At 38.3% G+C, this 16,833-nt stretch overlaps 1 protein-coding gene across 1 annotated transcript in view; it reads right to left on the bottom strand.

Moving 5' to 3' along the window:
- The window catches only part of LOC146580106 (uncharacterized), a 326,051-nt gene that overhangs the window by 186,947 nt on the left and 122,271 nt on the right, over positions 1 to 16,833 (bottom strand). The window contains exons 14-15 of the mRNA XM_085268041.1: positions 15,956 to 16,255; positions 14,838 to 15,098 (exon numbers count right to left, since the gene is read on the bottom strand). Coding sequence (XP_085124167.1) covers positions 14,838 to 15,098; positions 15,956 to 16,255 — 561 coding nt within the window. The remainder of the gene's footprint in view (positions 1 to 14,837; positions 15,099 to 15,955; positions 16,256 to 16,833) is intronic.

Raw genomic sequence — 16,833 nt, 5'->3', positions numbered from 1 at the left:
ATAATGTACCTTTTGAATATTTATTCATACAAATTATTATAGTATAGTAAGTATTTCTTATCCATTTACTTGATTAATCAGTTGAAAATCAATACAACACTTGATTACTAAAATAATCAATAGCTGTAGCTCTAAATAAGACTCAGTACTGTGATCTGTTTGAATGGTCAGTAATAACAGCTGCATATGCAAACTGCAAGAAAAACAGCATTTCTTACCTTCAGCATTTCCATAGATGACAGTACTGAGCACTAAAATGATAAATAAATAAAAGCTCAGTAGACATTATACAACTGATTAAATCCAAATAAATATAAAGTAAAGCTTCTGTTAATGAGTCAGTGCCATTCAAACAATGTCAGACGTGTACTTACAGAAAAAGCCCATCGTGCAGAGCAAAGATTGCCCCATCGTCACATCCAGCCTGCTGCACAAAGAGTTTTACTTTGAACAAAGAAGATGAAGAAAAAAGAAGTTTTGTTTAGTTTAGATACAACAAGAGTTTTTCTGCAGTTTCTTCATCTGATTGGTCTCTCTGTGCTTCCTTCCCTTTTACACAAAACTCAAACAGCTCCTTTAGCTTTGACCACAGCAGTTAGGTGACAGGTTTACATTTCCTGTCCACTGCAAACATAGAAGTTTGTTTCTTTTGTTGACATCTTTCTCTGTAACATACAAAGCTGTTCTGTTGTCATATTTATTTATTTGTTTGCCATTTTCTTCTTTAAAGCTCTTCTGTGATTTTTGCAGTTTCCTGTGGATCATTGTCACACTGCATTATTGCTTTTCTGGCAGACTGGGAGTCACTGCGAGTAGAAATATGAAAGCATCCTTTTCTGCTTTTATTTTCTATGAAGTCTTTTTAATTCATTTGTTTTTTTCTTTGTTTATGAGTCTCTATGCAAACATGTAGATGTATTTCACAGTTAGCACAAATGTTATCATGCAGTGAAAAGGCTCCTTTGATCTGTGAATGTTCACAACTTGTGGTTAAATTCTGGTTTTAAGTTTGGTGGAGACCCAAACACAGGAAACGACTCAGTGTGTGGCTGAAGTGAGACTAAAGACCTTCATGGTTCACAAAGTAAAGTAATAAAGACAGCAAATAAATTCATAGTTACATTTATTATCTGTTGCTATTTAAAATGAAGCACAAACTCATTTATTCTGAATTCTTTGTGTTGCTTTGACATCTTGCCATCTGACTACATGTAAACACTATAAAAGGATACAAACAGATGATGTGAAATAATGATATAAACACTGTATTAATGATGTTTGTGTTGAACACTATATGTTACCAGCAGAATTATGTGATTCTGCTCAGAGTCAGTTCAAAAAGCAGACCCACATGCAGAGCAGGACTCAGAGTACCAAACAAAGCTGACTTTAATTTCAATAAGGACACATTGTTAGAAAGAATGAACATGATTTATTGAGGAACAGAATAAAGAAGGTGTTTGGACTCCAATGGCCCGTCTGGGTGCTCTGTCTGGGGAGCCCCTTCTTCCTTCTACTCTCTTTCAAGGGGGTTGTTTGTTTTTGGACTGTATTTTGTTACACATGCAGCAGGTGGTGACCCATCATGCTTTACTTCAGCTTTGTTCTTTTTTTCTTTTTTTTTTAATCTTTTCTTGTATTTCCACCTCATTTCTCTATCTCTGTGTCTTTATTCTTTATCTCCTCTCCTTTCTTCTTCCTAGTCTGCACCTCCCTGCTTGTCAGCTCTGACACTATCACACTACAAATCCAGATAAGCTTGTAGCTGTGTGTTTACTTGCAGTTATACAAACAAATAGCTCATACAATATTTTCTATCAGTCATGTCTTTTTGAAAAGTGACCCATTCTTTCAGGTCAGAGTTTCAAACATCATGAAACATTTTCTGGATATGTTTATAGTCTCAGTCACTAAAGTCTTAAATGTTACTGTCATGGAATGGACATGTTATAGTTGTTTAGAAGTGTTACTACCACCTAGTGGTAATGGAGCACAATGTCTTCTTTTTTTTTTGTAGAGAAAGTTGTCTACAGGAAGTAGTGTGCGCTGGTGATGGTAAATTCGATTCTTTTTACTGAATCGAGTTTGAATGAGTCACTCACCAAAATGAATCGAGTTTTTTGAGTCATTTGACTCACTGAGTCAGTTGCCCAGAGAGTGCAAGAAATTTACATATTCACTCAAATTTAATTTGTTTCTCTTTACATATAAATCCTACTTCTAAGATGAGTGATTAACAATGAAAAACAACTATTTTATAGAGGAAAAAAGAGCACAAAAAATAAGATTTCTAAAGGGAACATTTGTTTTATTTTATTTATTTTATTTTATTAGTATTTTCCTTAAATGTGTCAAATATATATATTCTCATCTAAATAATTTAGCGAAATAGCAAATTTATGATTATTTTACTTACATTATTGCAACAGCAGAATGCGAGTCAGACACTGTAGTTTTTTTAATGGTGGTGGAACTGAGTTCATATTTTTTCCTTTAGCCTGCTTATTATCTTTGCAAAACAAACAAAGTGTAGACTGACTGTAGCGTGAGCATCCACTGAGCTGTGAGCCAGGGGGCAGTAATGCACCTTAATGTCAGTTGCCAACCAAGAAGTAGAAGAAGAAGCTGTGAGTGAGTCCTAAGTAGGGATGGGTACCGGTGTCCGGTGCCATGATGGCACCGGTTCTGACACAAACGGTAGTAACCAGACCGAAAAGCAGCGCACATTTAGGTGCTTTATTTCGGTGCTTTTTTTTTCCTGAGCTGTGATACACTTCTAGCCAATCATTTTACGTTTCCGAGGATAGTAGGCGGGTCCAGGTACGTACGTTCTTTTAGAGCAGAGCTCCAGATTAAAAATGCCCAAGGCGAAGCGGTCAAAAGTCTGGCTGTACTTCACAGCAAAATATGCAAACTCAGCAGCCTGCAACAAGTGCTTTAAGCTGATACTGTGATACTGTCAAAGGAGGTAACACCTCAAATCCGACGAAACATCTGGCGACGCATAGCATTTTTTTTAAAAGCCGAGAAATGCGCCGTATTTGATAGCTTGCTGCAAGACCTCACACCGTGCACATCTACTGCGGGTGGGTTGCCTGTTATCGGACCTGGAGCAACATCCCCCAAAAACACGAAGAGGAGAGTCCTGGCTCCTAGCCCTGCCAGTGTAGCAGAAATGATGACGGATGATGATGGCAATTTACGTTGAGTAGGCTAATCATGTTATTACATTAATGCATGTAAGGTGAACTAGCAAACATCATCATAGCTACATGCGGCTGTCTTCTTGTTTGATGGCAGATACTCCCTTCACCCTGGCCAAAAAGGCTAAAATGACCAAAGAAAAAGAGGGAAACAGCTGAACATGAGAGGTTTTTGGACCAATTTTGTGTTCTCCATTCTTTAAGCACCGTTTAAGCACCGGCACCGTTTCAAAAGTACCGGTTTGGCACCGGTATCGGATAAAACCTAAACGATACCCATCCCTAGTCCTAAGGCTGTATCCCAATTCAGGGTCTGCAGCCTTAAAGTACGCAGCCTCAACGATCCTCAAGGGCCACGTACTCAAAGACCGCTAAGGCCGGAAGTGCGAGGCTTGTGAAATGGGACGGTCTAGCCTCCGTTGCCCTGCCCAGGTTGCCTAGCAACCATGATACTAACAGCTGGAAACGTGTCAGACAGCTTTGTTTGACAGAAATGAAGGAGAAAATCTTTTGTTCATTTGTTTATTTGTTTCTACATGAGCTTTGATCATTCTCTGTAAGATTAAGGTCAGCTATTGAACGGCGTATATTTTAAAGTAAAGGCCTTAAAACCAAGTTAGTACAAACGTCACTAATGTCACATAACTTTGCCGACATGTGGCCAACAGTAATGTTTTAATGTTCTTCGTTATTAAACATTTGCACATAAATAAGTGACATAATATTCAGTACTTACTTAAAGTTTACTCTTCGGCCGCCCCTCATCCGCCGTTTTTTTTCGGCAAAATTATCTACACCCACCGCCGCGCTATCCATTCTGGGATATGTTGGGCCATGAAGTCTACACTGCCACAGCCTTAAAATTCAGGGAAATGAAGGACGCATTTGAGGGCCGCATTTCGAGCAGCCTTTGAATTGGGACAGCCTTCGGCGCGCCGCTGTGACGTAATCGGCCTTGAAATGTGTACTTTAAGGCTACAGACCCTGAATTGGGATACAGCCTAAGTGATTCGTTCGTGCTATGATTCAGCACAGGAAGGGAGGTAGTGAGTGAATGAGTGAGTGATTCGTTCATGCTACGATTCAGCACAGGACATTAGCTCCCATGAAGGGAAGGGGTGAGTAACTAAAATGTGCTGTTAGCACGTTAGCAGAGCGATGCTACTGTGAACTTTTGAGCTATTGTCTTGATGTGAGCTTTCTACTCATGGGTTTTTCTTCCATCCCAGAGCAGAAATGTTTTTGTTAAGAAACTGGCTGTTGTTTTTTCCCACAATTTTAATGATAAGCTAGATATATTTCTACTAGTGAAATTAGTTTGCTAACAGTAACAGGGATGAGTCAGTGAATGAGTCAGTTGGGCTTGTGAATCATGATTCACGAGTCAGTAAAGTGATTCTCGAGTATTGAAAGGTTTGTTCATTATTCGCACATCACTGGTGTGCTCTTTTGCTGCAGTGAAAAAATTGTAATCTGATGGCAATTTCTGCAATCCTGGGGTTCCTATTATATTTTTATATGCTGTAGTGCAATTTTTGGGAGCATTTCAAGTTGCTATACGTCAATGCAACCATTATAGCCCAAATTTTAATAATATGCATTAAGTGCATAGTAATTACATAAATTGCAAAAAAAAATGCAATAAACTACAAAAAAAATCGTTTTTGTTTTTTTAACATATATTTCTAGTTAGAGAAATTTAAGAGGCTTATCCCTCAAAACTGTAAATACAAAAAAGTTGCACAAAATAGTTTCCCACCACAGGAAATTTATTTTGAGTGTCTTCATAGTTTTATTTTTGAAATACACCAATTTTTATATACTGCAGGAAAAACGAAAATAATTATTTTAATGCAAATTTGCAAAAAAAATCATATGCATCAAAATAAACTATTTCCAGCAGTGCAATTTGAGTTCTAAGCATCCCAGAAACTATTCAGAAAGTCATAAAGTCAAACATGACTTTTAAAAACACCAGTATTGTCAGGGTTTCTGGATCGTTGACCGAGTATTTTCAGTTCACGTTCACTGTTTATCTACTGCCTGTTCCACTTCCTGTTTTATTGTGTTAGCCTTGGTCTGTGTGCATTATGTTCAGTCCTCTTCCCATTTATCATTAGTTCATTATGTTCAGCTGTTCACTCACCTGTCTCCAATCGTTGTCATTGTTAGTCATGTATTTAAGCCCTCTCTTCCCTTCAGCCCTTGTCGTGTCATTGATGTTATGTTGTCATTCCTGTTAGTGCTCAGTTATTCAGCCAGCCACTCAGTCTTTCAGTCAGCTAGTCAGTTCTTCCGTTCCTGTTTTGTTCATTCACCCGCTCCAATAAATCCTCATCATTTCTGCACCGTGAGTCCTGCGTGTGGGTCATCTCTTCCACGCCTCCACACACAACCCCTGACAAGTATAGGCTTATAAGGCCCTGAAGGTAAAAACTACATTTCCGCAAAAACGACGTCACTTCCGGTTTCGGGCAGGACTTGCGATAGTTCGCGCTGATGTCTATTCCAACGTAGGAAGTGTTACAAACAGCTGATCGGACCGGCAAATATTATGTTTTTGTTGCTGCAAGTGCTTTTTATGCAATTTTTGCAAAGCTATATGTGGAAGGAAACCGTGACCTAGGACAAGCTGATGGCATAAGATGTAAGTACAACTCCTCCGGTTTCATATGCAAAGAAAATTATTGCGCTAGCTTATGTGGTTTCAGTTCTACCGGGATTTAAAAATAGTTACGCAAAACGGAGCGTGCCTGCTCCGACCGGGTCCAAAGCATTAAAGTCCACAATATCGGCCTGTTTCTTGGAGGATGAAGTGCTGGGAATAAAGAATGTTAAGCTAGCTGTATAGCTGAAATTACGTTGCTTGCAACAAACTTTAGTGAGGACAGCATAGTTACTCACATGTTAATTTTGTCAAATTTGATCCTCATCAGAGTCAAAAAGGACAAAGTATGCTTTAGCATGTTGCTACCTTCTGGAGAACATGCTTTTCTGCTATACTACAATAAAGTGTAAGTCCACATCCACTACAGTACCAAGCATGCGCACACACAGCACAGAGCAGGAAATATGAAGTGCAGCATACAAACCATTGCAAATAATTAAAAGGGACGAAAACAAAGGCGGCACGGTGTTTAGCACTGTTGCCGCACAGCAAGAAGGTCCTGAGTTCAATTCCACCATCAGGCCGGGGTCTTTCTGTGTGGAGTTTCCATGTTCTCCCCGTGTTTGCGTGGGTTTCCTCCAGGTACTCCGGCTTCCTTCCATCGTCCAAAGACATGCAGTTAGTGGGGATAAGTTAATTGGTCAATCTAAATTGCCCATAGGTGTGAATCTGTGAGTGAATGCGAGTGCAACTGGTTGTCTGTGTCTCTATGTGTTAGCCCTGCGACAGACTGGCGACCTGTCCAGGGTGTACCCCGCCTCTCGCCCTATGACAGCTGGGATAGGCTCCAGCACCCTCCGCGACCCTGGAAAGGATAAGCGGAAGCGAATGAAAACAAAGGTGCAGAGAGAGTCGAGATAAGAGACAAACAAAAGTCTCCCGAAAGTTAAGACGAGGAAATATGGCGAAGCGTATGTAGCGCTGAAGTTGATCTATAATTTTCTTTTTTCTTTAATGTCAATAAGGATACAATGTTACAATTGTACTTACAGGAACAATTTTATAGCCAAACGATATTATTTATAGTCGTGGGGAAGAGTGGGGGGAGCGCAAAATGTTTTCTTTTTCCTAATAAGGGTGTCACAGAAAATAATTCAGAAGCACTGACTTTGACTGTTTTCTGTATATTCTGACACATGATGGCAGTGCGGGGTAAAAAGTGCTCTGTGAAACAATATTTGGAGCATTTGTGCTGTAGGTTTATCGAGGTGTTCTCCACAGTGACCCCTGCTGGCCATTGTGACAATCACTATATTTTGATGAAGCTGTTCTGTGAAGCAGTAACATAGACAAGCCCTCCAAAACTCCAAAGAAAGATACTCATTATATCAGACTGTCAATGGTTGTGTCCAAACACAAGCAAGGCAATAAACATATTGATAAAGACAGCAAGCTGTGACTTTAATGATCCGTGTGCTTCAGCAAAATCCTCTTTCTGTTAACATATGTGTTGCTCCCAATAAATCAATTTATAAAGTAAAACATACAGAGAAAAGACTGCACTGAAACCAACTGTATTGACAGGAGTGCTGGTAAAAGACGAAGAGCAAAACAAGGAAGTGATGGAAGTACCATCTGTGAGGAAGGCTGCATGTTAACCCTGCCATGAGTGTTAATGATGAAGATTAGTCTTCATATTTAACTGTCGTGGCGTCTCTTTATGGAGATTCAGATGATGAGGATTTAAATCAAGCTATAATTGCCAGCTTGGAGAGTCACATGTGAGTAGCAAATCAACAGAACTTCAGCTTAAGAGGGGCAGTCATGGAATTGTCAAATGAATAATGAAAAATCTCACTTTAAGAGATATACGAGTGGAACTGTCAAGCAAAATTAGCACAAACAGATTGAAAAATTTAATAAGAATAAAAAGTTGTTTTTTTTTCTTAAATCTAGAAGCAACATGAAAAGAGACTGCAGCAGGATCCACTGACTTACTATGCTACTTTAATATTTTTTTTCCCTCCGATAAGTAGATGGGCACTTGGAAAGAGCATTCTCTGTGGAGGCCAATCAATAATTTCACAATTTTAAAGGAGCGTGTAGCCACAAAAAAATTCAATAAGTTCTTCTGTATCCCAAGCAAAGCCACTAGATCCATCTCAGTTTGGCAGAAATATAATAATTAAATTCATAGATTTGGAGAATTGAGACTTCATTCATTCTCTGAAGAAAACTGTATAACTCTGTTATGTTTGGACTTTAATTCTACCCTCAGTCTTTTATCCTATTGCATCAACTCATTCGTATAGGTCCTCCATGTGTCTGCATTTTCCCTGTTTAGTTTTCACATTTCCTGCTTTATTTTATTTTGTTGCCTTAAATGTTACCTCCTTTGCCTCATCAATTGGCGATTGGCTTCAGCCCTGTCTCATTTTCTTGAGCTGTCTCCACTCCTCTAATCATCCTTCTGTGTATATTTAGTCGCTGCCTCTCCTTAGTTTTGTGCCAGTCTTCCTTCTGTGTTTTTGGTCGTCCTCTCTACAACATACATGACGGTTTATTTGGGTCGGTTATCTCAGTTTGATGCCATGTTTACATCCATGTAGCATGCCCTTGACATTCTACCACAATCAAATAACTTTACTTCACAGGAATACGAAATGCAGAAGAAAGAGAAGCACTGTTTAATATAGATATAAAAATCCCTTTTTACAATGCATGTTCTGATTGGCCTGTCTGTGTCCTTCCTTCTTACACCAACCTCAAACAGCTCCTGTGGTTTTGACTGGATGTTTATATTTCCTGTCCTTTTCAAAAACAACAGCTTGTTTCTTGTGTTGTGTTGTTATCTTTATCTATAGATGTGCAAAGTTGTTCTGTTTCTTCAAGGGGACATATTTCGCCAGGTCATAATTTTCACCATTTTCTTCTTTAAAAACTCTTATGTTATTTTATTTTTTTTAAATATATCATTATCTTGCAAAGAGCTGCATCATCTTATCAAAAGCACCTTGTGCAACAGAACTCCACTGGAACAGGATCTTGGGTGAAGTGAAACAGGTTATAGGAGACTTCAGCAGCTACTTTACTAAAATCATGGCTGAATATGTGATAAAAGTTGGCAAGAGAACTGTGGACTTACAAATTGGATCTGTGTTATTTGCCGCTCTCTGCTCATCTGTACCATGTGGATTAAAATTTTCAGAAGGAATTGGACTATTATGTTGGATATATATAACTGATGTGATTTGATGATTATTTTGTGATGATTATTTTTGAATCTGCTTTTGTTTTACTCCTGTTAAATTGCTTTAATAAAATTTCATGCAAACAGTAAAAGGAAAACTGCAAAATATAATAATTGAATGGGTTTTCCACGTGTCTGCATGGCCCCTCTCCAGGTACTCCAGCTCCATCCCACAGTCCAGAGACCTGCATGTTCGGTTAACTTGTGATTCTAGTGGTCGTAGGTGTGACTGTGAGCCTGAATGTTTGTGTGTCTCTGTGAGTTAGTCATGTGACACAATGGTGAACTGTCCCAGTGTGTTACAGCTGGGAGAGGCTCCTGTGATTCTGAATTAATAAGTGGAAGAACATAGGTTGATAATTCCTTTTTACATGATGTAGATTTTTAAACTCAAATAGTAAAAGTATTTGTTGGTGTCCACACCAGCACTTCCTAAGAAACTCTGCTGACTTTAAGTCGTTGCTATCAGCTACAAAAATCACAGGCTTCAAACTTTTATCTCACTGCTGTTGGAACAGGATACATTCAAAGTTTTATACAAAAGTTCAACAGTGAATATAAAAAAAAAAAATCAGCTGAATATAAAGAGCCTGGATCTGAAACAGGACACACCCTTGTGTGTGTTATGCTAAGCGAAAGTAATAAGTCTATATCATATTATTATTCAATATCATCTTCATAAACACTAAAAAGTGAGCGCGTCTGATATTTGAGCAGCAGAGGAGCAACAGTGGATTCATAAAATGCTCCTTTTTGCTGCTGCAGCTCTCCTCACTGACCTGTAAGACAAACACACAAAGAACAGAAATGTCCAAGTTTCAGGATGTTCACCATTTAATAACTTGAAGAATAACTCATCCTGCATGGCAGCATAATTACCAGGAAAGCTTCCTAACGTGACTTCAGAATAAACTGCTGCATCAGCTGCAGGACTTGATTTTCCTGTGAGTGGAAAGAAGATTTTAAGACCAGAGAAGTCAGAGCTCAGGATACATTTGATCAGCAGATATATGACACAGAGCTGTTGGACGTAGAGGTGGATTTAAACTGCAGATTTGTCAGCTGCAGCCATTAACAGCATTAATGCTACGCTCCCCTTAATGATTCTCGCTCTTTGTAGTTTCACTAGATTATTACTTTAGCTGCCAAGTAAAGAACAGACTACTTTAAGTGCTAAGAGCAGCATGTAAGAACTATGTATGAGATGTAATACTTCACAAGGTTTCCTTTACTGTTACACAAAAAGTTAACAATTTAGACTTTTGAACAAAGGATATTTTATTTAAGGAAATTAGCAAAACAAAAATCTTAATCAATAATAATCATGTAATTCAATCACCTGACTGTTATCCTAATGTAACTAATCTACTCAGTGCTATCACTGATTTCAGATATAGTGTTGACATAAAAAAAAAGATAATTTCAGTTCATAAGTCCACAGCGATTGAGCAACTGAAACTTTTGACCGTGAACTCCACAGTTCTTTCTTCCAATGTTGCTGATGTTACTCATCTGCAGCAAACTACAAAATGAACTCATATACTCATTTATACTCTGCATCACCCACCCTGTGTTTGAGTGCTTTGAATGATGACAACACAACAACACAGTATCATGCTAAACAAATACACCTGACTTAATGACTAACCCACCATAAACCTAAATGACTGCAGATTAACTCTGCTGATGTATAGTGGTAGTGTGTAGTAGGTAAGCTTGATAAGTGAATAACTAAACTCCATGTTGACCTATAATTAGCTGCAACATAATGAAATGACACATTTCAGTACAAACACTGAATGAGACTGATGTGTCTGTACCTGCAGCTCCCGTCTTCACCTCAGAGTAAACAGCACTCTGCTCTGGTTCATGATGCTTCCCTGTGAAGATGATCAGAGTATTTGACACAAGAAAATAATTTTTTTTAATCTTTATTTTTTGTATTTTTACATTATATTTAAATTTATTATTTTTAAACTGCATGTGTTTTATTTACTTACTGTTCTTTTGAAGGTTTTTAAGGTCAATAAGAGAGTATGTGACATCTTGATGTTGATCTGATTCTGAAATGTTCATATTTTAGTTACAGGAATGTAAACATGTCATATGGAATTAGTTTCATTAAATCAAAAGCAAGTTTCATCTCTGACTGCTCTGTGCTTTTCTGCACATATACTGCACCATTTCTGTTGTCTTCCACGTGCATAACATATTCAGAGAGGTTATTGGTTCCTAATTAAAAGACGAGCCAGGGTCACATGAATCATTTTAATAAAAACCTAAAAGAGATTAAATATTCCTCTTTAAGTCAAAACCAGAACTATGAGATATTTTCAAACCATTAACCCATAATGTTGTTATTGTTTGTGTTGTTATGATATTAAACAACAGCTGTTCTCACTCCCGGGGCGTAGCATACCAATGTTTTGTCACGCAGCGTTCCTGAGGATTGTGAAAGGTGACCTTCCTTGTATGGCAAGCCACCCTGGCCAAATATCGCGATGGCTTGCCATATCCACGTTCTTATGGTAGGCGCCGGGTTATGGATGAATTCCTGTGCAATGACGGTCCCGCGGTAATAGACGTTCCAGCCATGTATTCCAGCCCTAAACCTAACCTTATCCCTAACGTTAACCAGCACTTTAATAAAGTGAAATAGTGTTTTCCAAAGCAATTTTAAGAAAATGAACAAACATGTGTAGATTGCGTCCAAACGGTTCTCATGTTTTCTTATTTTTCCAATGTTGTCATTTAGGAACGTGTTGGGTACCCAAAAGCGTAAAATGTTGATGATTTGTCACCTAGCATGAAATATTACGCTTGGGGAGTGAGAACGTGTTGGAAACAACATCTCTGTGGATTCTTTCAGTAAAGATACATTCAGGTTGTAAACTCCTGTTTGTTTCTGATTTTATGTTCATGTGGCATTTGGCTGTTTGGATTTTTGTCTAACTGGATTTTGATAAAGATCCTTTGAAAAACTGCTGAACACAAACTGAACCTGTTTGAAACTGTTTGAGTTAATGAAGACTGAATGAAAAGTCAATATTAATAATGATAATATTATTTAAATGGTTTAAATACTGACCATGTTGAAGAGAGTCGTACTCATGAGTTTCATTCAGGTTGACTCCATGATTTGTGGAGGAGCCCGGACTGTGACTCTCAGACTGGATCGACCTAAAACAGGAAATGCACACAATAAACTTAAAAGTAACTGATGTTTGTTTAAAATAATAATAAAAAGTATTTTACCAACCTGGTGAAGCAGGAACCTGTGAAAGAGACAAATGTTATTACACATGTTTGTCATGTATAAATTGTTCCACTGATATTTTGTGTCATGAGATCAGAATACATGTATATGTGTGAATAATTAAAGTGCATGTAGTAAATAAACTCTCTAATACAGCATGAAAAGAAGAGGCTCTTACACTTGGACTGTCTGCAGCGATACAACAAGAGCAGGAGAATAATAATGAGAGAGACTCCACAAACCAGTCCAACCATCAACCACACAGGAGATGAAGAGCTGTCAGCTCCTGACACAGTTACTGTAACAACAAACAATAATTAATTATTAATAAATAAAACAAACACTCTGAGAGCACAAATCTCTGCTAAGGCAGCTCACTCTGTTGACAGCATTTACTTTTAAGGAAACAATATTGTATTTTCTGTGTATTTATTTTGTTTTATTTGTACTGTGAGAAGTTTGTAGTTCAGTAAAAATAAGTCCAAAGGCAGATTTTTTCAACATGACAACAAGGGCACATGTGAAATGTAAAAGTGAGGTCAGAGGTCAAACCTAACATGATATCTTAAATCTTTATACAGTATTTTCTATATGTTGACAAGACACAACACCTTTGTAAGAATCATAGTTTCTGTGTTATAAGGATTTCTTTTTAGTCATAAAGTTGACCTTGAAGACCTCGGTGGCTGTAAGCCAAATGTTAATGGATAGTTAACATGACTGCAGCTCGTCAGTGAGGTAACCAGGCAGGTCTGCTGGGATCCTTTCTAGGAAAATAAGGTTTGTATGCTAACAGATTTTCCCCTTGTTTCAGTCTCTTCCTGCTTCAAGATTCGTTTTCATGCCATCATTCACCTCCAGTCAGACGCCTGCCACCTTGGATCATTACCCCTGTATTCACCACCACCGCTGCCCCCCTCGGAGCCTCTTCCTCATTTGCCTGCCTGCCCATCGTTCAGCAGTTTCCACAGACCTCTGCCTTCATCCACTAAACCCAGCTAGTCTGGACTCCAAGTAAGGCATTGTTGCAGCCACTTTATGAACACTCTCTGTCTTGTCACATTCCCTCAGATTTCCTGCCCTAACTGCTCTCTCCTCTCCCACAGATCTGCCGCCCTCACGCTGTTATGTCCGCTCCTCTGGCCTGTCTCTCTCACCTCAGTTAAGATGTTTTTGTAGGACTCACTCATTAAGTTTAGGTTCATTTATGTTTTGTTCCTGTTGACTGAGTCAAAGCTCACAATCTGTTGTTTTAACTTATTTATCCTTTGTTCGAGTAAAAAAACCTTCACTTATTACATCCTCTGCTGTTTTCACTTGAGTCCTGAATCACAACGATATTAAACCTGACAATATAGAGATATTACATAATAATTTTATAAAAGTTCTGACAAAATAGATCCAGGTGACTTCAAGCATTAAACCGACAATCTAATGTTCCTTCTCAAGCATGAAATCCATTAAAATCCATCACGTGTTGATCCTGCTCACCTTTAACTGACATCCAGCTCTGTGCTGACTCTCTTCCTGAGTACTGACACTTGTAGAAACCTTCATCAGACTTTGACACTGCAGAGATCTTCAGCTCCCCTCGGGGATCATTTTGAATAAGTTTGTCATTGTGATAGAAAAACACATTGGAAAGTATTTTTTGTGTTCTCAAACTGCAGCTCAGATTAACAGAAGCTCCCTCAGTCACAGGATGAACAGGATTCACCAGGATAGGACCATTACCATCATCTGTGAAACAATCACACACAATTGTTTCAGTCACATCAGCTGGTGCAAAACTTTTAGAAAAAGCTGTGAGTCGTGTCTCATGATCTACATGCAGACCTGGCTTCAGAGAGATTTTCTGAGAGCCTGGTTTTAATGACTGGAGAGACGTTTGAACAAGTGACAACATTTCAGTGCTTAGATGTTCAGTTACAGTGGGTTCATCATGTGGACCATCAACACTTCGTGTTGGCAGCACTTGCATTTTTGTTAGAAGGCCGAGGGTCCATGGAGTAAATAAATGCATCATGTTACTATTCTATATGGAGATTGTTGAATCTGTTATCTATTATGGTATCACTACATGTTTTGGCAAACTTTCTGTCAAACTCAGATCCCAAATTCAAAATTTGATTAAGAGGACTGGAAATATAGTTGGGATGCTCCCTTCATCCTCCCTCCAGGAGTCAAACTATGAAATTATTTAATGGTTAAAGTTGAAATTGTAAATGTTTGTATGTTTGTTTTATTTTACACGACGTGTTTCCCTATTCCTTTATTCTGAAAGGGAGAATATATAAAATATTGTCTGCAAATTTTGACAAACTTGATTATAAAAAGATCGAGTGAAATGAGACCAACAATCAAGAATATTTTGATGCTTTGGTGCCTGTCTGAAAATGATCATTGATCATTGTTGTTTGTTTTGCCACATAGAATTACTTCACATACAGCAAAGCTGGGACAATGTTCATGTGACGTCTAAATCATTCAGATCCAAGAAGTAAATGTATAATAACATACTCTGTACAGTGATGTTGACTGCACTGCTGAACTCTCCTGATCCAGACTCACACCAGTACACTCCAGTATCTGACTTTGATGTGTGGATGTTACATGTGGATCCAGTCATTCTCCAACAATTAGAAGAGTACAGACGGCCATCAGAGAACTTCCTCACTCTCCACTCAGTGAAGTTTCCCTCACAGGTCAGTGAGACAGAGTCAGAGGTGAAGTGTTGCACTCTGTCAGGACTCACTGTGAGAGACGCTGCTGAATGAACATCTGGAAACAACATGCAGTGAAGAGACAAAGCTCACAGATGTTAGGATTCAAAAGATCACATTAAAAAAAATAGTTCTTGCTAAACCCACCATAACTGCAAATAAATCTATGAATGAGATTTGTTAATACAGATTTAAATGTTGTGACTCCTGCAGCTGGAAAGATTTCACTGAACCATCTGGGTCTCTCAGTAATAATCTCACAGCATCATTAGAAGCTACATTAGAAGTTTCTGTAAACCTGCTTTCCTACAGTTTGTCCACAGCGTGCATGTTTGTTGTTGCACAAGCAAATATCTTCACCATCAGTCATGTAATAAGATGTCTGACATTTGTGACCTTACTACAAACAGTCAGATCATTATCAGACAGTTTAACATCAGCAGATCTTAAATGTTTATTGTCTTTGCTTCTACAAATCATGACAGCACTTTTATGGGCATCATGTCTGATATCATTTTTCACAGCAAAAGCACAACAACATGAGGACTAAAGACCACGAGATCATCTGTGTACATAATGTGCTTCACAGGAGTCCTGCCAGCTTTACAGACTTTCTAATCATCACCATGAAGATTAAAAAGAGCTGGAGACAAAATTCATTCTTGTTTAACTCGGTGAGAAACAAACAAGGAGGAATTTGAATAACAACAGAAGTGTCTGACTGAAGCTCAGTTTACTTGAATGTAGTGAGAAAGGATGAGATTCAATTTAATGCTTATGAGGAAACTTAAATAAAAATCATTTAATGCATTTAATTGTAATTGGACATCAGATTTCAATGTCAGCATGCCGCTGCAAGAAAAATAATGGGGAATTAAAGTGATGACATAATTTATTAGAGAGAAACAAACTGACCTGCAGACCAGACAAACTTTGGTTGACTGTGATCAGTGTGATACTCTGGGTCTCCTCTTCCAGCTCTGCACACATATCCTGCTGTGTGTGTCTGTCCATGAATGATGTAGGAGTCCTGTGCAGTCCCACTGCCATCAGGTAGCAGCTCATAACTGGAGGATTTCTCTGATAGATCAGGAACAGCTTTATACCAGTAGAAGCTCCATCCTGCAGACGGATGTTCAACCTCACAGTTCAGAGTTACTGAGGCTCCAGGACTCAGCCATGATGGAGACACAGTGAGGACAGGACGGGGTTCATCTGTTCAACAAAGATTTTCTCTCAGTGAACATGTAGTACAGTCTCTGAACAGTGAGCTCAGTTTATACAAAGAATAATAATCTCAGTCTATATGAACAGAAACACATTTTACAAAGTGTTCAAACAGCTTAACCCTTGTATGGTGTTCGGGTCTGTGAGACCCGTGTTCAGTTTTTTTCAAAAGAAAAATTAAACAATTAATTATTTTTTCACGTGTAAATGTGTTGTGTCTTTCCACTCACTCCACTTGATTATAACTGATTTATTTATAACATTTTATATAAAAGAAAAACGAGAAGCACATTAATTCATAAATGTGATCTAACAAAGGTAAAGGGAAAAAATTAACCATGTTTGCTGTTCATATGTCTTGTAATTGGGATGAAGTAAACATCTGTTGAGTAATTTAACATAAAATTGTTTGATAGTGTTAATTTGGAAAGCCAAAACTCTAGCGGGTCCACCAGACCCATGAACACTGGCTGAGTAACAAAAATACGAACACCACACAAGGGTTAAAGCAAACATGACTTACTGTGAAAAACTGTCAGTGTGACTGAATCACTCCACTCTGTTGT

This window comes from Mchenga conophoros, linkage group LG3, assembly GCF_057382185.1.
Source record: "Mchenga conophoros isolate Kocher_MC1m ecotype Shallow Benthic linkage group LG3, M_conophoros_male_GT1.1, whole genome shotgun sequence".
Taxonomy (NCBI): domain Eukaryota; kingdom Metazoa; phylum Chordata; class Actinopteri; order Cichliformes; family Cichlidae; genus Mchenga; species Mchenga conophoros.
The sequence above is the reverse complement of the archived record's forward strand: the minus strand, read 5'-3'. Positions and strand labels throughout refer to the sequence as shown.